The 22,349-nt window shown below is 65.2% G+C and overlaps 7 protein-coding genes across 7 annotated transcripts in view; all 7 read left to right on the top strand.

The window, feature by feature from the left end:
- Window positions 1-333: 333 nt before the first annotated feature.
- Window positions 334-1,980, top strand: LSCM1_08115 (uncharacterized protein; the record flags this gene model as incomplete). The annotated part of the gene is made up of 1 exon (XM_067325455.1): window positions 334-1,980. One exon carries the CDS (start codon window positions 334-336, stop codon window positions 1,978-1,980), a length of 1,647 nt encoding a protein of 548 aa, XP_067181560.1.
- A 2,197-nt stretch (window positions 1,981-4,177) lies between these two features.
- On the top strand, window positions 4,178-4,420 carry LSCM1_08114 (uncharacterized protein; the record flags this gene model as incomplete). Its single annotated transcript, XM_067325454.1, has 1 exon — window positions 4,178-4,420. The coding sequence occupies one exon, from the start codon at window positions 4,178-4,180 to the stop codon at window positions 4,418-4,420; it is 243 nt and encodes an 80-aa protein (XP_067181559.1).
- Window positions 4,421-5,675: 1,255 nt separating this feature from the next.
- On the top strand, window positions 5,676-7,049 carry LSCM1_08113 (uncharacterized protein; the record flags this gene model as incomplete). The annotated part of the gene is made up of 1 exon (XM_067325453.1): window positions 5,676-7,049. The coding sequence occupies one exon, from the start codon at window positions 5,676-5,678 to the stop codon at window positions 7,047-7,049; it is 1,374 nt and encodes a 457-aa protein (XP_067181558.1).
- Window positions 7,050-7,861: 812 nt separating this feature from the next.
- Window positions 7,862-11,185, top strand: LSCM1_08112 (uncharacterized protein; the record flags this gene model as incomplete). Its single annotated transcript, XM_067325452.1, has 1 exon — window positions 7,862-11,185. The coding sequence occupies one exon, from the start codon at window positions 7,862-7,864 to the stop codon at window positions 11,183-11,185; it is 3,324 nt and encodes a 1,107-aa protein (XP_067181557.1).
- Window positions 11,186-11,721: 536 nt separating this feature from the next.
- Window positions 11,722-12,465, top strand: LSCM1_08111 (uncharacterized protein; the record flags this gene model as incomplete). Its single annotated transcript, XM_067325451.1, has 1 exon — window positions 11,722-12,465. One exon carries the CDS (start codon window positions 11,722-11,724, stop codon window positions 12,463-12,465), a length of 744 nt encoding a protein of 247 aa, XP_067181556.1.
- A 681-nt stretch (window positions 12,466-13,146) lies between these two features.
- LSCM1_08110 (uncharacterized protein) lies at window positions 13,147-21,066 on the top strand (the record flags this gene model as incomplete). The annotated part of the gene is made up of 1 exon (XM_067325450.1): window positions 13,147-21,066. One exon carries the CDS (start codon window positions 13,147-13,149, stop codon window positions 21,064-21,066), a length of 7,920 nt encoding a protein of 2,639 aa, XP_067181555.1.
- Window positions 21,067-21,646: 580 nt separating this feature from the next.
- The window catches only part of LSCM1_08109 (uncharacterized protein), a gene marked incomplete at both ends in the record, with an annotated part of 6,609 nt that continues 5,906 nt past the window's right edge, over window positions 21,647-22,349 (top strand). Inside the window, one exon of the mRNA XM_067325449.1 lies at window positions 21,647-22,349. This exon is cut by the window's right edge and continues 5,906 nt beyond it. Within this exon, the coding sequence (XP_067181554.1) occupies window positions 21,647-22,349 (703 nt within the window).

The raw sequence follows: 22,349 nt of genomic DNA, 5'->3' as shown, positions 1-22,349 counted from the left end.
GCACTGGAGGCCCCTCTTTCGATGCGAAGAGGCTTAGCGAGCGGCCTCCTCGCACGCGCAAGCACCTCTGCCATCTCTTCATTTTTCTCTCCCTTTCCCTCTCTCCGTGATGGCACTATGGCCATCGCCGCTCGCCACACATCCGCCCCCTTCTGTCGCGGAGGTGCGAGGCGAAAGAGCTCACTGTAAGTCATCTCCCTGAAATCTGCTACTGCTGCGACAACAGACACAGGCGCACTCATCCCACGACGCCACCCTCCGCCTCCGTCTTCGCGCTGCTCATCCCCTCCCCTCCCCTCACCACACACACACACACAGCGCTGCGCATCGCTGATGGCGTCCTCGTCATCACAGACGCCGAGGCCCTTGGTCAGCTTCGTGGATGCGTTGAAGCGGCGCTACGGCTCTGCCGACGATGACGCGGAGGAGCCGCTTGGCGTTGCCTTTGCGCAGGGCGGCAAGTGGCGATTTGTGGGCGCGGAGCAGACGCGTGCGAAGCAGAGCTGCCATGATCGACTCACCCTTGTCGTGCTGCGCAACTGTGGCATCAGTGTCGCGATGCACGAGCCCAGCGCCACAACGACCGCTGGCAGAATCAAGAACGAGCTGCAGGAAGCAAACATGATTCGGCTGGAGGAACTGGACCTGTCTGAGAACACGGCGCTCTCGTTGGCCGAGGTGGGCAAGCTGATGCCCTACCTTCCACGCCTTGCAACGCTGCAGCTGTGCGATATGCCCGACCTGCTGCTGACGGCGCCACCCGCGACGGCGGTGCTCTCGTCGTCGCATCTGTCCAAGCTGGTCTTGAACAACACTGGGTTCCGCTCGCTGGCGCAACTGCGCGCTCTCGTCGAGGCGCCGACATTGCGAGAGCTGCACCTCGACGCAAACAAGCTCACCTCACTCGACCTTGTCGTCGCGCCGCCGTCGGGGCCACCGGAGACGGCGGAGCTGACGGCGGACAACTCGGCTGTAGGTGCCGCTGCCGGCGAGGTGGTCTTCCCTCAGATCACGACACTGAGCTTGGCGCAGAACGAGCTGTCAGACTGGAAAGCCCTCAGTGCCGCCATCACGCAGGCCTTCCCAGCGCTCACTCAGCTTTACCTGACCGACAACAAGCTGGAAGACCTTGTACTGCCGGAGGCCATCGTTGCACGCGCCGCTGCCGGCGAGGCCCTCACAGCAGAGCTGGAAGACGGTGGTGTGCTGCAGCCCTACCGCTTCCTCCGTCCACTAACGCTACTGTGCCTAAAGGACAACGCGACGCTGTGCAGTCCCGCGACGATAGACGCGGTGCGAATTCTCTGCCCTCAGCTGACAACCTTTCGCATTACATACAGCACCCTCCTACCGACCTGGAAGGAAACGTGCAGCCGCATGTACGTCGTGGCTGCACTGCCAACCATCACGCTGCTGAACCGCGGCACCGTGCGTCCGATAGAGCGGCTGGACTCGGAGCTGCTGTACATCCAGCGTGGGCTTCTGCAGCGGCAGAGGGATCAGGAGACGCGTGACGGCGCCGGCAACACTGGCGTCTCAGCCACCGCCGCCCCTCCCCCGCGCATTGCGTACCCGCTTGTAGACGTGCTCAAGGAGAAGCACAAGGACGTCGTACTCGCCATTCAGCGCGACAGCGACGCCGCACTGTCAATGACGGGCACCAGCTACGTCATGCTCAGCGTCACGCTCTTCTTTGTGAATGGCTACGCCTTGGCGTCCCCCGCCACCGCGTCCTCGTCGTCCGACCCGATGGCGAAGCACACGCAGAGGCTGCCGAGCACGCTGACGGTGGCCAAGTTGAAGTCGCTGGTTCAGCATCTCTTTCAGGTCAAGCCGGCCAATCAGCGGCTCAGCTACCGCAGCGGGGACGACGGTGTGCTGGAGGCGAGGACGCCGCTGGACAACGAGCTGGAGACGCTTGCCTACTACGGGATGTCGGATGGGGCGGTGGTCTACGTCGAGGACGCCTCTCTGCGGTGAGACGCACGTGCGCGGTGAAGGAGGAATGAAAGTGCAAAGTGAGGGGCGATCGAGTGAGTCGACGTATAGCGGGCAAGCGAGAGAAATAGGGGGGGTGCCAAGAGCGGTGGCGGGGGGGGTCTGGTTCACGGGCGCTCCCATGCCCCCACCCCGCGCGCCCTCCCTTCTCTCCTCCTCACCTGTCGTTGGCCCGTCTGCTCGGCGGCCGTTGGGGACGAGATTGGACGCAGAGAAAAAAAGAAAAGAAAAAAGAGGAGTGAAGGCACTGTCGTGGCGACGAAGGGGGGAGGGAGGAAGCAGCGGAGATGGTCAGGCGGATGGCTGCCATCCCCCTCCCCCTCCCTCGCCCCTTAAGGCCTCATCCAATACGTACGCGGACACGCGGACATTCAACCCATCATGTTTGATCAAAAGTGCGCGAAGCACACTGCTGCTGCTGCTGCTGCTGTTGTGCCGGCGACGCCATTGCGAGCGATGGCGGCGGCGGGATAGCGCGCAACCGTTGGATGCGCGTTAGCGTCGGCGTCGGCGTCGCTGCCCCCCTCCCCCTCCTCCCCTCGACGGTCTCAGACACACACAGACGCGCGCGCATCGTTTTTTTTTTCTCCCCTCCCCCCTCTCCTCCCGTCACTCTTCCCATAGACAAAGCCGCGGGCTATCGGCAAAGTGTAGCGCAGTGCCGCTCCTCCTCCTCCCCCTCCCCCTCCCCCTCCCCGCCGTCATCACTTACACACAGACATATATATACACCGTGCTGAGCCCTCAGCCACGACAGCCGGCAGCAGCAACGTCCACAACAGGCGACTACAGAACCTCAAGGCGATGCGGCTGTTGAGGCATCAAACGGCGCTGACAGCAGCAGCAGCCTCGCTGGCCGCCAATGCGACGGCGACGGCGCGGCGAGGCTGCTATGTCAGAAGCCGTGTGGGGCGTAGCGGTGCCCCAGCGGCGGAGCTCTCGCCGTCCTCCTCCGGGACTTCTCGCCGCGGCAGCGCAAGCAGGAAAGGGCAGGGCATCCGCACGAGGCGGAGAGCCGCGAGGAGAGAGGGGCCGATGTCGGCGCGGGGAATGTCGCCCACAAGAGGGCGGCGACGCCGTCATCTTCGGCCTCCGACAGCGACGGCGCCGACGTGCCGAACAGCCTGGCGGCCGAGGTGGAGCAGCTGCTGCAGGCGAACACGGCCCACCGCGACCTGGTGCCCACGGGGCAACAGCAGCAGCAGCAGTCAACAGGCCAGGGAAAAGGGAAGGGGAAGGTGGGCCGCAGTGCAGCCGTCACGAGTGATAGTCAGTCACAGCAGCGGCACGGCGCCGGCGCTGTCGGCACGAAGTCAAGCATGACGGGCGGCATGGCTAAGAGCGAGAGTCCCAGCGACAGCGACAGCGACGACGGTGGCAGCAGCGACGCTCGAGAGACCCACGACCCATCGAGGACGACAATGGTGCAGGCGAGGGTGCAAGGCTCACGTCGGCAGCGCCGGCGCTAGCAACAGCACGGGCGGCTGCACTGTGGCGATGAGGACGACGACAGCAGCAGGAGCAGCAGCAGCAATGGCGCTGCTGCGTGATGGCTACACATGCGTGTGCGTGAGTGCGCGCCTTCTAAAGTGGAAGCAGTGGAAGAGGTGGAAGTGGTGGTGAGGCGCTTTGCGTGTGAAAGAAATCAGTCACGGGCGCGCTTGTGCGGCGTCATATCCGCGATGAGCACGCGTGCACACCTGTCATCCGGCTCCTACCCCCCCCCTCCCCTCCTCCTCCTCCGGCAGTATTCAAATCGAGCACGAAACAAAGGTGGCGTCCGGCTGCTCGGCCTTCTTCGTGTATGCGCCTGTGAGCAATCGTAGGAGCAGCGGAGAGGGGGAGAGGGGGAAATGGGCGTCTCTGTCCCTCCCCCTCTCGCCCCGGGCGCACCTCCACTCCACCGCGTCGCCGTCCTCGACGGCGGCAGACATCTGGAAGCCGCCGCGCGCCTCTCCTCTCTCAATGCGAGTCGTCGTTGTCCCCGTCCTCTCCTAACACACACACAGATCTGCCCCTCCCCCTCCCACACACACACACGCACACACCTTTGCCCTCTCCCCCACCCACCCACCCCCCTGTCTTCGCCGGCGTGCAGGTCTTGCGTGACTCTGGGTACCCCTCATCCACCCCAGCGACCTCTCTCGGTGCGGCTTCGACCTCACCCCGCGGGAACAGGATGGGGAATAGCGCATCATCTGGTGGCGGTGCGGCGGAGGCGGCGCCACCGCTGCCGAAGACGCCCAGCTGCAAGATCTGTTGCGCCTGCCCGCAGGAGCGCCGAGCCCGCGATGAGTGCACACTCCTCAAGAACATGAACGAGTGCGAGGCGGAGATCGCCGCCTTCTACGCCTGTCTGCGGAAGGAGGGCTTCAGCGCCGAGGCTGTGGATGCGCTGAGGCGCGGCACAAAAGAAATGTGAAGGGGCACGACATAAACATCAGGGAGACCGGCGGAAGGGTGAACGGCGGCGACGCTCCCGTACGCGCGCTCATCACGACCGCTGCAGCAGAGTCGCCTTCACATCATCCCCGCCCAATTGTCACGACCACCCTTGCGCTCTCTTCGACGTGCTGCGGCAGCTTGCTTCATTGCACACACACGCACATGCATGCCCCTTCTCTTCCACACCACCACCACACCACACGAGCCCGTCCCTCGTCAAGCGCGCACAGCCGCGCAGGCGTCTTGCCGGGCGGGGCGTGCCTGTATTGCATTGACTGCATCGCGCTTGTCTCTGCCTCTGTCGTGATGGAGCCCATCGTGGGCGGCATGTCGCAGCTCCCCCTCCTCTCCATCCTCGCAGAGCTTATCGTGCCTTGGGTTAGGAGAAGGGATGGCAGGAGCCGTAACAATGCACGCACGCAGGCAGCCGCTGCGTGAGCGACTTCACGGCAGAGTAGTGGGAAGCGCCGATGAGGCGGACTGCACAGGAACGAACGGAATGCGACGGGAGCCACTGCAGCGGACGCCTGGGTGCGTTGGGCAGCCGTGGAAGGAGTGGGAGAGAGAGGGAGGGGCGGGGCGGTGCACGGAGGGGCAGAAGAATGCGTCTCACATGAGCGGGCCGCCCCTCCGCACCCTCACCCCTTCTCCCTCAAAATGATGTGAAGGCTGATTCGCGGACTCCAGCAGCATCTCTGCGCTTCGTGATGGTACACTCAAACACGCCTTTGAGGCAGACGCGCTCCCTCGTCGGCTTACCCCACACACCACCACCACCATCACCTCCCTCGCGCAACACATCACCCGAAGACGGCTAAAGTACACCGAACAGCTGTAGCAGCACGCGCGTGTGCCACTCAGGGATGGGAGGTACGTGATGCAGCTGGAGGCGCCCGCGTACACGTACGCGTTGTGATGCAGTCGCCATCCGCCTCCCCTCTCCTCGCCCTCACCCATCGATGTGGCGCCAAACAACGCTGCTGCCGCCATCATCAGTGCAGCGGGCTCATTGATGTTGCCATGTGCGGAGCCTATCCTCCCGGCCTGCGGATCCACTCCCCTGTCCCCTCTCCACCGGCCCCCCCTCCGCTACCTCTATCTTCACCATCAACGCCCGCACGCCGCAGGGTGCTGCAGCACATGGGTGCACGAATGCGCGCCTTCTCTATACCTGCGCACTTCGCGTCAGTCTCCACTCCTCACCTCCCACACACAGAGAGAGAGAGGAGAACATGCCCATCACGAGGTCCTCTTCCAGGCCGTCTTCGGCGGTGCAGCCGGTGTCCTTTTCCAGTGCGGGTACCCGGCGTCCATTGACAGTCGCCACGACGTCGAGGCTCACATCAGCCTCCAAGGCGGCAGCCGCGCCATCGCCATCGTCGTCGTCGTCATCCGACGCGGCCTTCCATGTCTTCGCCGACCTCCCCGACCAGCTCCTCTGCTCCCCGGACAACACCGTGTGGGTGTACGGAAAGCACAGAGTTTCCTTGTTTACCGCAGAGGCAGCGGCGCAGGCAAAGCTGGAGCGGAAGGTGCGCACCATGATGCAAGAGGCACAGCGGCACTACGACATCAGCTGCGCCTTCTTCCACTCGCTGACGAGCGAAGAACAGATCGCAGAGGCCCTGCGCGCGAGCGGTGGTGGTGGCGGGACCCCGTCGCCGCCCTCATCCACAACGATGGCAGCGATGGCGACGGGGGCATCCGGCAAGCGCGATGGTGTAAAAAATGGTGACGGGCCAACGATGGAGAAGAGTGAGCGGCAGCGTCTGGCCGGTGTGTACCGCGAATTGCGAGGCATGTGGCCGACCTGGGAGGCGCCTGACATGAAGGACGCCGTCAAGGGACTTGTCACGCACCAGACGGGGGGTGTTGAGGATGGCGGGTCGTCGCGGAACTTCTATTCGGCCGGACTCCGGGTGAACCTCGTCCTCGATATCGTGGCATCTCGCAAGACGATGGGTACTGAACCGCTGCATAGCCGACCGTACCGCCTCGCAGAGTACCTGTACCAGCGCATCATGCAGCCGACAGCAGCGCAGCCGACGGTATCGTCCTCAGTGTCACTCCAAAACGTCGCCCTCTGCACGGCCTCCACCGCTGCTGGAGCCGCCCCGCTGGCAATCAGCGGTGCCAAGGCCCTAAGGACAGCAGCAGAACCAGGGTGGGCCGACATTGCGCCGCATGTGCGCTCGCTCGTCATCGGCATCAGCGACGCAGAGACAACCCTTGTCGGGTGCCATGTTCTCTGCCCGTATCGGTACCTGTCGTCCCCTACGCCAACGCTGATGCGACTGCGTCGCGCGATTGAGGAAGCAGCGGATCAGGAACGCGTTCGCGCTGCTGCCGCCATGGCGAACACCCCCGCAAGTGGCATCGATGCACAGGCACGGGGATCACCAGCAGTCGAGGCAGCCGAGGGCACGGCCTCCTCTCCGCTCTGCCGCGTAGTTGCTGCCCAACTGGCACGCTACGGCCGCGTCGATGCGCTGCTCACAGCACCGTGCGTCCGGGTGCCACCGCAGTCTCTTGGGTATATCGATCAGAGTCGGCTCATCCTCTGTACCCCCCAGTACCTTGCTGGACGATCGATGACAGACAGATAGACACGCACACACACACACACGCTCCTCTTCCTCACGGGTGCGCGTGTTTACCGGTGGCTGTCTGTGTTGCGGAGCTCCCGGCATACACATCCTCAGCTCCCTCCCCTCCCCCTCCATCGTCCTTGCTGCAGGGACGTAATTCTTCATGGGTGTGTGTGTGTGTGTCTCTGTTTCCGTGCGCAGACACCTTTTCGCGCTCAGCACCGCCATCCTCCTCTACAGATGTCACGTACTAAGTTTTCGCGCAGACGACTCTGCCCTTCCACGCGCCCGCCTCCTCCGGGCAAATACACACACACACACAGTGCCCGTGGAGCATCCCCCTCTTTATCCCTCTCCCCCTCCCTCACACCGCTTAGGCGTCTCCGAAGGAGAGGGGGGAGAGGGGAGACTGTTGAGAGCGGCTCTTTACTGTTTAGACTGCCCCCGGTGCCCTTATTGAGTGGCCATGATGTCCCCCCGCCCGTCCCGCCACCACCACCACCCGCGACTGCCATCCCGCAGGCGAAGTCGGGAGCAGAACATGTCGCTTGGGCAGCATGGCGATTCACGCACGCGCTCAGCAGAGAAAGGGGGCGGTGGCTTTGCCCGTCTATGGAGTTGCCTCCCTCTTCTCTTCCAACAGCCACATCAACCTCCTCTGCCCCTCCACGCACGCGCCGCCACTCCTCACATAGCCGTCAACATCTTCGTGAGCACCGACAACAATCGGCGCAGACGCATCAGGGGCCCACAGGCGGAGCCTGAACACAGTCACAAAGAGGCGCGCGGCCCCAGCCCGTCCTCACAGCATTGGTGATACGCTCTCTTGAATGACGTCGCGCACGAGCCTCTCGGCGCGCTGCAGCGCCGCGCTGTGGCGAAGAGGCGTCTTGTGCGGCTCGTCTGAGAACATCGGCTTGCCAGCCGGGCCACCATCCGCATCGGCGCCACCATTGCTGCTCACCGACGCCTCTATCCATTTCACAAGGCGGACGATCGAGCCGTCGCCCCTGTACGCGCCGCGCCGCCACTATGGCACTGGTGGTACCGCCAGCATCAGCGGCGGTGGCCTGTCCCTCGCCGACCTCGCAAAGGCGTTCCAGCAGCTGAGCTCGGACCAGGAGGGTGGAAGTCCGCGGTATCAAGGCGGTCAGAGTGGCGGCGGCGATGCAGCTGCACCGACAGCAGCGGCGGTGTCACCCTTCGGCTCGCCACAGATGGCTCGTCGTGGTGGCGACGGAGCGCCGCGAGGCAGGTCTGAGCCAGCGTCACAGGAGCGCTCGGTCGGCAGCGCAGACGCGAGCAGTGGAAGCACGTCTACGAGCCGCTGCACGCCTCCTCACCTGGGCGAGCGGCCACGAACAGCGGTAGCGCATCAGCCGCTGATCCGTCTGTCGCCTCTTTACGCAGAGCGGCTGGCCACCCTCACAGAGGCGCAGCTCTGCACCGAATTGGAGCGCCGACTGAGTAAATGCGACTACAACAGTATGATGCAGTGCCTGCATGAATTAGTGCGTCGCTTGTCGCCGGCCTCCACGGTCTACGCGCCTTCGGATGCCACCGCCAATGGTGGCCGCAGCAACGCACACGGTGCGAAGGGGCATCATTGCGTGGCACGTCAGGGCGAGGCGGATGCGGAGGACACTGCGACGTCAGCAGCGCGCGGTCTAATGGAGAATCATCGGCTTCTCACCGCAGCCCTGAGCACGCTCAGTCGAATGGACCTGTACGTCATGGAGACAGAGACGGACAGCTCACCGCAGCACGCGTCTGCCGCCACCACAGCCGGAGTAGGAGCGGCACCGACAGCGACGCTACGCGCGGAACGCCGGCCACCGTGGCAGCAGCAGCAGCAGCGGCATATCGGCGCCCCTTCGCCACCCGAGGCGCCCTTCTCGGCGCGCCTCTGTCGCCTGCTGCTACAGTGGCTCGCGCGCGAGGTGTCGTGCATGGGCCCCACTGTGTCTCTGCAGGTGCTCCACCTCCTCGCGCAGCAAAGGTTGTTCCATGCGGAAGCGGTGCTGGAGACGCTCGTGGACTCCATCAGCGTTCATTTGGAACGATGCGGCGCCGCGGCAGCGACGGCAACGCGGACCGAGCCGAACGGTCACGCGTTCACGCTGGAGGAGCACAGCCTACTCTTCGATGCGATGGCGCGCTTCCAGGCGCAGCTCATGCGCCTTGCCTATCTGCAGCAGTCCACCGAACGAGGGCGTCACGTCGCCGACCCCTCCGCTACCGAGGCGGGCGATGACGTGAGTGTCGAGACGGACAATACCGAGGCCACGTACGACGGCACAGAGTCGTCTATGGCGTCCGCTGCGGCGGCGGTGCGGCGTCGCGCGCTTGACACCAGCAGCCACCCCGTGGCGAACCCCCGCCTCTTCCACCGCCTGGCGGAGGCCCTGTCGGCAGCCCTGATGAGCAGCGAACGGGGGCCTCCTGCGGGCTCGACGGACGGCGCCGCAGCCGACCCCACGGGCCCGGCAGACGCGTCGGCGCACGTCTTGAGAATGAGCGCCGTCGGCTTCCTCTTCCTGACTCGGGCGCTGAGCAAACTGTATTGGTGGCACGACGGACTCGCTGCAGCGCTCGCCGCGCCGCTGACGGGGTATGTCCGCGCTCACCCCGAGTCCGCCCTTGTCGTCGTGAGGCTTGTCGGGCGGTGTGAGAACCGCAGCGGCGACGCCGCCTTGCTGGAGGTGCTGCAAGACAGCATGATCACGCTGCTGCGGCGCCGTCGCAGCGCGTTGAGGGCAGGCGCGAAAGTGGCGCAGGCGCCGCGACGAGGCCGAGCGGCCGGGATGGATGACGACGACGATGTGAATGGTAGTGGGGGGCGCCTCGTCTTGCGAGGAGACCTCCGCGCCGGAGACAGAGCCACGGGCGAATGGCCGTATCGCCCCGCTGAGACAGCCGCAAGTGATGCGAACGGGGCTGTGGCCCCCGCGTGGGTGGGCGTTGACGACGGCCACGATCAGAGGGCGTGGGATGGGGGGGAGGAGGGGGCGAGTGAGGTGGGGGAGGAAGCTGGCATGCGCCTCTTCTCCTCTACCACCCCCGAGACCCACTGCCGGCCGCGCGAGCTTACCGTCCCTGTCGACTCCACAGTGGCGAGCACGCCCTGGGTGGCTGCGTCGACGCAGCACCACGCCTTCCCAGCGATGTCGCCCGAGAGGCCGGCCCCTGATTCGGTGGCGACGCTCACCCTCATTGACCTGCACGCCCTCCCCGGCACGATAGAGGCGCTCTGCCGGTTTCACGTGCGCACGATTGCGGCGGTGCCGCCCTCAGGCGAGGCGGGCCCACGGGGAGGAACGACCAGAGACGAGGTGCGTGCGCGGCTGGTGCGTAGGATGCAGGAGCTGCTCAACTTAGTCCTCGATGACACCTCGCGCGGCCTCACTTCGGTCGACGCCATCGCGCGCGGCCTTTCGCCGGTGCTTCTGTCTCAAATCCTTCTGACGCTGCTGGAGGCAACGGCACAGCTGCAGCGGGCATGGGGCACCCGTGGGCCAGGCACGTCATCGGTGCACCGCGGCGAGCAGACATGCACTGCCACGGTCAACACACCTCATCACCCACTCGTGATTGAGCTGGCGTATGCCTGGATAGTGCAAGTGATGCGGAGCCGCCGCCCACCACTGCCACCGCCCACCTCTCATACGGAACACATAGCAGCAGCAGCGTCGGCGGCGGCGGCGGCGCGGTACCACCGAATCGCGGCCTCCGCCTATTGGCGACGCGCCGTCGCAGTGCATGAGGCTTTACTGAAGGCCGGCCTCCTATGCTACACTCGCCCGTTCGTGGCGCACGCAAGCGACCCCAGCACAACGCCCAGAGGCAAGTACTACATGCCAGATGACGTTCTCCGTGCCGCGCCGCGGGTCAACGCCGCCGTACAGCGTGCCAAGATGCAGATCGAGGCGGAGCGTCAGCGAGAGGCAGATGAGAGGGTGAAAGCGGAGGCACAGGAGCGGGAGCAGCATGCGGCAGCACCGCGGTACACATCTGCATCCGTTCGGGCGCTGGCGCAGCGGCAGCGGTCCTCCGCCCCTTCTCCACACCATCGTCGTTGCCCAACAGTTGTGCAACCAGCGCGGACGAGTGATGTCTTCGCCGGCTACACCAGAGCTCTTTCTCGCCTGATTTGACGGTTACGCGCGTCGTTGTGCCGCAGCGAACCCCCCTCTTCTGCGAGGCAGGTTGTGCGTCCACCAATGCACGAGCGAGTCGAAGGAGGAGGGCGGAGTCGAGGGCGTGTGGGGCTCGCCGTGGGTCACCGGCCTCCCCTTCGCGCCCCGTTTCTTCTTTTTTTTCCTCAGTTTCTGTCTCGCTAAAGCCACAGGAGCGCGGAGAGTGCGCAATTCCGAGAAGAGCCCCTGCAAAGGCGCACGCACCGACGAGTCTCGGAGGCGGGGCACGAAGGGGGGAGGGGGGAAGGAGGCCTCCTTCCCCCCTCCCCCCTTCGTGCCCCACCGATGGGTCTCGAGTGCCAGTCTCCTTCACGACCACCTCCACCGCCCAGCAGCATCGGCCTTCACCCTCGACTCCTCTCTCTCGCGTGCACACCGGCCGCGGCTTTGCATTACATCACCAGCACAACGCGCACCGTCCCTGTCACCAACCAGCAGCCATCACCACACCACACCACACCCATCACCGTCGCAGCACGACGACAGGACTGGCAATGGAGCGCTGCAAGCAGCACTTCATCGCCAAGAATGCGCCGTTCCTGATCGAGCGCATTCAGGCGTTCTCCGAGAGCACCGCCACGGTCGAGCTTGCCGCGGTGCAGCTGCGCTGCGAGCCGTCCCAAATCGCCAAATCGCTCTGCTTCTCCGTCGAAGGAAAGGCAAAGCGGAAAGCGGAAGCGAAGACGACCGCAGAAGGGCGGAAGCGGCGGCAGGACGGCAGCGAGGCGGAGGGGTGTGAAGGCGCCAGCCCCTCACCCGCCACCGCCGCCCGCGACGCGAGCACCGTTGTGATTGTGGCTGCAGGCGATGCGAAGGTGAGCGCAAAGAAATACAGAGAAAAATTTGCGTGTCAGCCGAAGATGCTGAGGCGTGAGGAGGTGGAGCCGCTCACCGGCTTCCCGCCCGGCGGCGTGGCCCCTTTCGGCCTCCGCGACGACGTCAAGGTGTACCTGGACGTCTCACTGAAGCGCTTCCTGTACGTGTACCCGGCGGCTGGGACGACGAACACCGGCATCAAGGTAACGCCCGACGAGCTCGAGCAGTACGCATCGAACGTTATCGAGTGGGTGAACCTCTGCGACGGATGGCAGCCGGAGACCGCCGCCGCCGCCGCCATCGTTGAAAAGGCCATCCCCGACGGCAGCCGCACCACTGGCGTGGTCGAGAACGCTGACATCGCTGCCAAGAAGGCAGAGAACGAGGCCTCCAAGTCAGCGGAGGCGGGAGCGACCTCGTGATTCATCTCTATCTGCCTCCCTCCCTCTGTGTGTGTGTGTGTGTGTGCGTGTGTGATGCCTTTGCAGGCATCCGCTCTTACGTACCCTTTTTGTGTGCGTGTGTTGGGCCTCACACATGCCAACTCACCTCCACATCGCAGCAGAAAAAAAAAAGGTGCGCGCGTGCGGGAGGGCCTCTGCGCTTTTTTTTGTTCTCAGCCTCGAAGGTCAATTCAGGGGAGGGTGGGACTCGTGGTTGGCCCTCCACCTCCCTCTTGCACCGCCTTGCACTGACTCCTCCCGTCTGCAACCCACCCTGCCCCCCCCACACACACACATATATACACGCACACCAGCGCGCGTCTGCCGTTGGCATCCATGTGAAGAGTGGGGAGGGAGAGAGGGGGAGGGGGTAAGCGTAGAGATGAAGAGAGGGACTCACTCACCCACAAGTGCTGCATCGGCACACACGCCTTTGTCTGCCCAGTCCTCGCTTCCTTCAATGTATGACTGTGTGCCTCTCTGCAGGTGCAGATCTCAGTTCATCGTGCACCGCTTATTCACACCCCGTGCGTCCCTGCAGTCATCCCTGCAGCTCACTTGCCTTCAACATCACCACCCTCACCCTCCTCCTTCCCTTACGGGCAGCATCGTACGTTTCACATCCGCGCCAACGCCGCAGCGTCGACATCAGCTGCGCGGATGCCGACGAAGGCGTACATTCAGCGTCTGCAGCGGCTGTTCGTGTACTTCCAGCGAAACGGCGGCCGACACGTGCCGCAGGGCGTAGCCCAAATCGCACTCGTCGACGACGACGACCTGACACGGTGGTTTGTGCAGCTGCGGTACAGCGACGAGAACAGCGCCGACTTCTATGTGTCGCTCGAACTTGTCTTCAGCGAAGACGGCGACGACGGGGATGGCGTGGTGGGCGGTGCGTGGGGCGAGAAGGCGGATGTCGAGGGGGTGGCCTCGGTGCACCGGAGCGTGTCACCACGGCACCCGGAACAGAGCACGTCGGCGTCGATGCTTGCCGTAAAGCTGAGCGCAGCCACCACGCACGCCGATGCGGCGGCGCCACAGTCCTATGCTGCAACGTCGTCGTCGCCGCACGCGCTTCGGCACCACGCAAGGACAGCGAACTCGTCCACAACGCCAGCGCAGCAATCTTCTTCGGCCGTCTCTGAAGATGAGGGAGATGAGACGCGAGCGGACGCAGCGCACTGTGGGTGCCGCGAGGAGACACCTAAGACAGAGACCCGCTCGCCAAGCGGCGGAAGTGTCGCCTGCATGAGGGACCAAAGCACGGAGCGACAGCGCAGCGACGACGATGCCGAAAGTCTTCCCACTACCGCCCTCCCGCAGCCGTGCGACGAGCCTCAGCGTCGCCTTACGGATCGGGCGAAGCCGTTGGCCGATGCTGTCGCGTTTTCTTCGGCCGCTGCAGCGACTGGCGGCAGTCGCCAGATGGCCCGCATGCCGCTCGTCTTCGTCGTGGCGCCGCGTCTCATTGCCTCGTTCATCCACCACGGTGCCCTCTGCTCCCTCGAGCTCATGTCGCAGCAGTGGGAGCTGACCCCCGAGAACATGGCGCTGCTGCTCATCGCCCTTTTTGAAACGCTCAACCCCTTTGCCGGCGACGGCCGCGTGTCCGTCGATGATGCGGAGCGGATGGAGAGCCGCCGCGAGACCGCAGCAGCGAGGGGCATAGGCGGTGGTGGCGCATCGACCTTTGCAGGCGCCTACTCGGAGGAAGAGCATCAGCTCGGCATGGAGTTCATCCGTCGCGCGCATCCGCACCTGTTTCGCCGCTACGTGAGCCCAATCGCGGCGATCGCGGGTGCCGTGAGCGATGGCACGACGCCTTTGGCCGTGCACTTGGAATCGAGCAGCAGTCTCGGCGACAGCGCCGTCGCCGTCACCGTGTCTGAGTCCATCGGGCTCTCAGCCTCACCGCCTGGAGCGCAGACTGACACAACGGCGCCGTCCTTCGCGAAGTCAGAGACCGGACGCGGCCGTGCTAGCGGGAGCGGCGCACGTGAGCCGCACGTGTTGTGTGAGGTGTCGCACCTGAACACTGCCGTATACGACGCACTCGTGAGTGCCTACGCATCCTCATCGGCCCCATCCCCCGCGCCCCCGTCGCCTCCGCCCTCCCCTTTTCCACCACAGCAGCAGCGGCTCCGAGCAGAAACGGCCAGAGCGGCGGTCGAGATGCTGCTCGACTCACCCGCCCTCCTCGCGGACGCAGAAGGCGTGCGACTGATTCCGTCGGGCATGCGGGGGGTGCAGCAGAGCTGCTTATCGGCCACCGCAGCGGCGGGTGATGGGAGCAACACGGCGGACCGCAGCACACCAGACGCGCCCGCCGACAGAGACCGTGATGGTGCAATGCCGCCGTCTTCAACCTCAGCGTCCATCTTCATGCCTGCGATGAACGCCGCGCGACTGCTACGTGCACGTCCGCCGGCGCTCTCGCATCTTGTCTACGCGCCCACGCGCCTACACTGGGCGAGGGCGAAGAGTGAGGAAGCGCAGGAGCAGCAGCAACAGCAGCAGCGCGTCGCCGAGCTGTGGATCCCATTTGCGATGCCGCCGTCGCTGCCGTCCGCTGGCACGTGTTCGACGGTGGTGACTGAGACTTTGGCCACGGCACCTGCAGAGGGGCATGGGGCCACGCAGGTGTTGCTGCTGTCAGAGGCGGGCGTGTCACACGATGTAGCAGCCGCCCCGTTTGCCCTCGAGGTCCACCTCATCGGCGACGCGGCAGACGACGTGCAACACGCGCAAGTGGCCTGTATGCTGCGCAACATGCGCGTCTCCGCCAGCGCGGCTCGAAAGGTTATGGACCGCAGTCGCCGCAACGGCGGCGGCGGCGACAACGAAAGCGCTCCGACCCAACAGCCGCAGCCGTCAGCACTTCACTTTTCGCTGCAGCCGTCAACGGCACCGTCCCCAACAGGCGACGTGCACACGTGCCGCATACCCCACGGCCTCACGCTGCACTGCACCAACATGCACCTCTACGGTCACCTCCGCGTCTTCGGCAGCCTCGTGCTCGACAACTGCGTGCTCGTCGGCTCTCTGGCAGCAGAGGGAGTGGCGAGGGTGCGCATAACGCGCACTCGCCTAGCGCTGACGCCGGATGATCGACTGCTGCAGCGGCAGCCACTGTGCTGCGGGGCCAGACGGAGTACCTCATCTCAGCGCTCCTCTGCCGCAGCCTTGCCAGGCACCGCCGGCCCGGCTGTTGCGACCGACACGGCGGCAGCGGCTGACGACACGGGCGGCACAGCGGCGAGGGAGCCGCCGCCTCCGGCCCTGTTCTACGCACAGCGTAAGGAGTGTGTGCTCGTGCTTGACTCCTCGCGAGTGGAAATGTTGGAAGGCACGCGTATCTACCGGCTGATGTGCAGTGCTCCTGCGGCAGCGCGTGGGTGGCGGCGGAGCAGTCACGAACCGAAGGCGAAGAGGCAGCGCGGCGAGACGCTGACTGAGAGCAGCGGCCTCGACGAGGATGACGATGGCGTCGGTAGCGACGGCGATGGCGAGCGCGACAGTGGCGACGCAGGGGAAAGAGGGGCGGCCGCTGCCGGACCTCCTGTTGCGGTCATGTGGACCGTCCTGCGCTCACTAATACTCGTGTCCAACCAAGGTCGCCTGCGGCTCGTTCGCTGCACCGTCCACCCCGGCCGCAACACAGAGCGCTCCATCTTTGCCGAGCAGGACGCAATCGTCGACATGGCGTACTGCAGGGTCACGGCCGCCATATCGAGCGCCGTCAGCGTACAAGGGTGCCGTGCTTACTTAGAACACTGCTTCTTCGAAGGCAGCCCAACGACCATCGCAGCGACAACGAGTGCGGTACTGTCTTCGGCGGAAGGCGCAGCCGCAGCAGAGGGCTCGGACGACGGCGTGAGCGACGGCGGTTGCAGCGGAAGGCAGCAGCAGCAGCAGCCACCACCACCCATACGCGTCAACGACGCGACACGCTGCACAGGGCTTAACGTCGAGCTTGGCGGCACCCTCACCGCCCGCCACTGCACGGCTCGGCATCTTTACTTTGCCTTCTGCGTTATAGCCCACTCGGTGGCCCACTTCTATCGCTGCCACGCCGAGGACGTCGTAAACGGCTTCACTGTGGACGCCTCCGCGGCCACGCTGGACGGCTGCTCTGCCCATACGAACCACGTCGGTGCCTTCGTGTTGCGCAAGGCGAAGTGCGTGCTGACAGAGGACAGCCGCGGCAGCTTCCCGCGGCGGTGCAGTCTCCTGGGCGAGGCGCACGAGACGGCATGCCGCGTTGTGATGAGGGAGTTGGAACAGAAGCAACGGGAGGCAAGAGGGGGGGTGTCGCCGCTGGCCGTCTCGGAGACGGAGTCTTTGTGGTCTTCCGCGGCAGCCGTTGCGGAGCGCACCGCTCGTGTGGCGCGTCTCGCGCGGCGCCACTACGCAGAGCAGCTTTCTCGCTCTGACACGCTGAGCGACGCGGCACCAGCGGACACCGCGGCCAGTGACACCCCACTCGGTCGCTCGTCGGGCGCCAGCCCGGTTCCATCGCCGCGGCAGCCGCTTGGCTTCTTCGGTGGTCGGTTCAGTCTCGAGGTGCGGGATGCGGCGCTGAAGGCAACCGGGGTGACACTGATGAACGCGCGGGACACTTCCGTCTATGCCTACGAGGACAGCTCGGTTGAGCTGGAGGAGTGCGTCCTGTGGTCGACGGCAGAAGCGGAAGAGGCCGCCAGTGGGGCGGCGGCAACCGTCGCAGCCGCCCTCGGATACGCCGAGTCGCCACACACCGCTGCCTCGGCGACCACTCTGAAACTGACGCGTTGCGGCGCCATCAGTCCACTGCGGTTGGGGTCACCGCGGCAGCGCTCCTGCGGTATTAAAGTTGTCCACGCCGGCCTCAAGGCTCGGCGGTGTCTCATAGTGGGCTACAGCTTCGGTTTCGCCGCCATCCAGTCGGCACAGGCAGAGCTGCAGGAGTGCATGGTGGTGAGCGCCATCAACGGCTACACCATCGACCACTCGCAGTGCCAACTTCGACACTGCGGCGCTGACACGTCTCACGTTGGGCTCTTCGCCCTCAACGGCTCTCGCGTGGAGGCTGACAGCACGCCGCACATGGTCGGCGTCGACTCCTGCGGGCGCACACTACCCCCCCTCATCTGTGGCGGCGTTCCGGCAGTCTTCTGCGGCGACGTCTACGGCGTGGAAAGCCAGTCGAGTGAGATACAGTGCACCGGCATTGTCGTGTTGCGCGGCCGCGACAGCGGCTTTAATGCGTACAACGGCAGCGTACTGCGGCTGAAGAAGTGCCTGGTGGACATGTCCCCCACGGACGCCGCCAGCTACGTGTTCCAACGGCCCAGTGATGGTGGTGGTGGTGGTCGTCGTCGTCGTCGTGGTGCTGGCCGGGCAAACACGCCTGATGGCACGATGGTGGCAGCCGGCAGCGGAGGAGAGAGAGGAGTAACGAGTAAGGGCGATGGAGTGGGCATGGCTGGCTTGTGGACTCGCCACCTCAGCCTCGACATCGGCCTCACAGAGGAACGGGTGCTGTGCGCCAGCAGCAGCGACGTTGACCACGCGCACTACCACCATCGACTCGCGGCATCCGCACTGCGCCTCTCAGACCAGCAAGACACAGCGGCGGCCGGCGGCGACGAAGGCGGCGAGGACGGAAGGGACGAGACCACGCGCTCCGCCGGTCTCGGCACTCCATCTGTGCGTACCTCGGGAGTAAAGGTGTGGTCCGGCAGTCAGTGCTACGCGCAGGACACCGAAGTGCGATGTGTCACCTTCGGCTTCGCCTCCCTCGGCCCGGACACGTTGCTCGATGCCCATCACTGCACAGCCAAGCACGTCGTGAACGGATTCACCTCCGACGGCGGTGCGCTGCAGCTAACCAAATGTAGCGCCAGCAGCAACCACGTCGGCGTTTACGTCCTCTCCCACGCGCACTGCGTCGTGCGGCGTGGCAGCTACGCAGCCAAGAAATATGGCATCGAGTGCCGCAGTGGTGTGCTGTCGCTCCAAGGCCACGTGAAGATCTACGGCTTCTCGCGCATCGGCATGTATCTCTACGACGGGGCGCACTGCGAAGCCGACCCGGACTGTGTGCTCGACATCCGTGTGCTCAAGCGCGCCTCTCCGGCGCTGTCGGGCGCGTCGTCCGCTGCCGTCGCTACGGCGGTGGCGCCAGTGCAAGACTGCACCGCCAGCTCGGCAGGCCTCCTTCAGCTGCAGAAGGCGCAGCAGCAGCAGCAGCAACAGCCGCAGCCACGCATGACCACGTCACTGTGCAGCCCTGTGGATGCGTCAAGCGTATCGGACGTGCTACCTGCCTGCATCGCCCTCGACGAGGCAACGGCACACCTGCCCCAGGCGGTTCTCGGCGGTGGCGCTCGCTGCGGTGTCACCTGCGGTGACGGGGCGACAGGTTTCATCGGCAGGTGCATCGTGTACGACTGCAGTCTGGTCGGCGTGAACGTCTTCAACGGCGCACATCTGACGCTTGCAAACGCACTCCTCCAATGCGCGCAGCAGTACGCGGTGGTCGTGCACGTCGGAGGTGTATGCCGCATCATTCGAGCCGCCGAAGGAGGTGAGGCGGACAACGACGACGACGGCCCTGATGGGGACAGCGACAGCGAAGGCGAGGCTCTCGGGGCCGCGGGCAGGGGCGGGCTGAGGAACTTCCTGCGGCGGCACATCGCCGGCGCCGCCGTGTCCGCCGCGGCACGGCGCGTTTGGAGTCTAACCCTACACGTCGTCGCGATGCCGTGGCGTGCGGCTCCCCGATGGGCATGGCGACGTGACCCGAGCGACAAAGCCACAGCCGCAGCCGTTGAGCCCGTTGAGGGAGACGGTGGCAGCTGCCGTGGCGGAGCGCATCCGGCCGGAAGCAATAATGATGAGATCGGTGGCCCCCGCACCGTGCCGCTGATGAGTGCTGTGCGGCAGCGTTTGAGATGGCTTTGCGGGGAAGCGCTCCTCGGCGCTCAGATGTCCTTCCGCCTTAACAGGGCGCTGACGCCTGCTGTCGCGGTGGGCGCTGACGGTGCTGGGCCGAAGCCTGGCAGCACGGCTGCCGGCGTAGAGGAGTGGCGGGCCTTGCGGGTTACGCCTTCTGCACCCCACGCGGCGCCTGCGTCGCGCGCATCCGCGAACGCCCCTGTCCTTCCGCCGATCCGCCCGGCAATCTGCGGCAGCTGCGTGGTGCGCGGAACGTGCGCAATGGAGCGCGTCTTGCTGCGGCCCACGAACCGCTTGCCGCGGCTCTCTGCGAAGTGCAAAGGCGCCGGGGGCGACGACGACGACGGTGAGAGGTGCACGGAGTGGGGCAGCGTTGGCGACGTGGCCGCGGCGAGCGCGCGACGCCGCCCGCGGAGGGGGCGAGACGACCGCAACTCGCCTGCGCAGCCGCACCCCCGACACACCGAAGCCGCCGCTAACGGGACGGTCACGCCGGGGGCAGATGACGGCGACAGTGAGTACGTCTCGCCGCTTCTTGGAACCACATCCACCATCAAGGCATTCATGGCGGTCGCTGAGGCTTCTGCCCGAGCTGCAGGGAGCAGGGCATCCCTCCCCTCGGTGCGTGTCCTGCATCACCTGGTGCGGCAGCCGCCTAGTGTACATGTTTGCCAGCAAGGTGTGCTGAAGCTAACGGACTGCATCGTGGACGTCTCGCTCTCATCACAACCGCGCCTCGGTGGCCGATGCACTGGGCAGCTCGTCTCAGCTGTCGTGGCGTGTGAGGGGCCGTACGCGAAGCTGCACTGCGACTACGTGCGTGTCGTGCGCGGTGAAGGGGGCGGCAAGGAGGGCAGCGGCGTCATCGTGGGAGGCGACGGCGATGCCTCCCGGGCACCACGGGCAGACGCATCCAACACCTCCACCACCCCCTCGCCCTTCCCGGCGCTTCTGTCGAAGCGTCGTCGTGCCACCGTGACAGCCGCCGCCGATGTCGCCACCGTCCCGCTGCTTCTCATCTCACTCGTGGGCGGGGCACAGTGCGCATTGCACATGGTCGGCGCGTCGCTGGATGATTGGCCATACTGCGCCTACACTGCCGCGTCTAATGGGCGCGATGGCGACGACGTCAGCGGCGACCCCATGACGAGAGCGGAGAGGGAAGACAGTGGTGCCCTCTTGGGGGCTGCTGGCCGAAGTGGTGCGGAGCTGGTACCTCTCACCGCGGCCTGCAACGCTGGCGTGATGCTGCGCACCGCCGGTGACACGCTCGCTGAGGTCACGCACGCAAGCATAACCGCCATCCTCGCGTCGCAGCGGTCGCAGGTGCGGCTGGCGCACTGCACCGTAACTGGGATGGTGCCCATCATACTCGGCAGCGGCAGCTATGCTTCCCTGACGTCCTGTCGTGTTGTAGGAGGTGTGCGGGCCGGCCCCGCTGCAGCCGCGATCCGAGTCGAGCACGACGGCCTCTTGGCCCTGTTCCGCTCCTCGGTGTGGACGCTCTCTCAGGGGCCGGCGGTGGAGTGTGCGGACCGTGGGCGAGTGCAGGCGATCGACAGCGAGGAGCTGACGCTGGGAACAGCGGATGCGCACGACGCATCCGCAGGGGCCGGCGGCGGCGGTGCTGCCCCTCTGTGAAAGTCATGGCCGAGAGCGCGATGCTGCGGTGTGCGCATCGCCGTCCTCGGCGCCACGTCGCGTCTCTGTTTCGTTGAGCTGCTCTGTGTATGCGCACACACACACACAAACATATATATATATATATGCTGCGATTGGCTGTACATAATCACCATCAAACACACCTCCCGTGCACACCGTTGCAGCGCTCTTGGTGGAGAGGGCGGCCGCAGACCGGCTCGGCCTCCGCTTCGTCTCTGCTAGCCGCGCTCAAGTGGAAGGAAAAAGAGGGGGGAGGTGAAGTCGCGAAGCCCTTGTGAATGGCTCGGTGGACCCTCCCCCCTCCTCCGTTCACCCTTACTCTCACTTTCACTTTCACTCTCACTCTCATTGGCGCACGCCCTGCCTCAAAATCGGACGCTGAAACGCTCAGATTTCGTCCCGGCCGAATAGTCTTAACGAACTTTAAAAAAAAAACGGTAAACTGTGTTGGCATAGGACAGTAAGGCTCAGTCACAGGTGCCGACAGAGACAGACAGAGACAGAGAGAGAGGGAGAGAGGGCATCAGCCGACTTGGCGTGACGACCTCGTGAAGGAGAGATGTCGTCGCACTACCGCGAGTTGACTCAGCTCTTCGTGAATGCAAACGGTCATCCGGACTTCGACGCCACTGTTGAGATCAGCGCGTCGCTGCCCATCAAGCAGCTATTCCAGGTGCGCTCGCTGCTGTGCCTAAGCGGCGACAGCGAGGCCACAGCGACGAGCAACGCGGGCTCATGCACGGTGACGCCCGTGCACGAGACGACGGCGCTGCTGCGCACGTGCAATGCGCTGCTGCGGTGGGCGGCGTCTGCGAAGGCGGGGCAGAATCGGGAAGGCTCTACTGCCGCCGTGGGCGATGCGGTTGATGGCCCGATCGACTCCCTGCAGAGCCCCGATGAGTGCCGGATGGCGTGGAAGTTTTTGGCGACGTTCGCTGGTCAGCCGGCCGCCATCGCGTGTATGGAGAAGGCGCTGACGGAGGTGGCCGTTGACTTTCACTACGCGATGGCGCGCCCTCGCCAGTTCGACATGTTTATTCACCTGAGCGCCATGGAGAAGTTCTTCATCGACGGCGACTCGCTGCTCATGGTGGCGCTGTCGTCGCCGCACGTGGACTGGGACCTCATGCAGCCGTTGCACGTGCTGTACAACGCCCAAGCGCTGCTGCGCAGGCTGCAGACACGCGGTGGCCAATTCCACGTCGTCTTCTTCCGCAACACAACGTGGTTCTGGGAGTCGGCGCCCCAGAAGCTCTTCATCC

Source organism: Leishmania martiniquensis, chromosome 3 (assembly GCF_017916325.1).
Source record: "Leishmania martiniquensis isolate LSCM1 chromosome 3, whole genome shotgun sequence".
NCBI lineage: Eukaryota > Euglenozoa > Kinetoplastea > Trypanosomatida > Trypanosomatidae > Leishmania > Leishmania martiniquensis.
The sequence above is the reverse complement of the archived record's forward strand: the minus strand, read 5'-3'. Positions and strand labels throughout refer to the sequence as shown.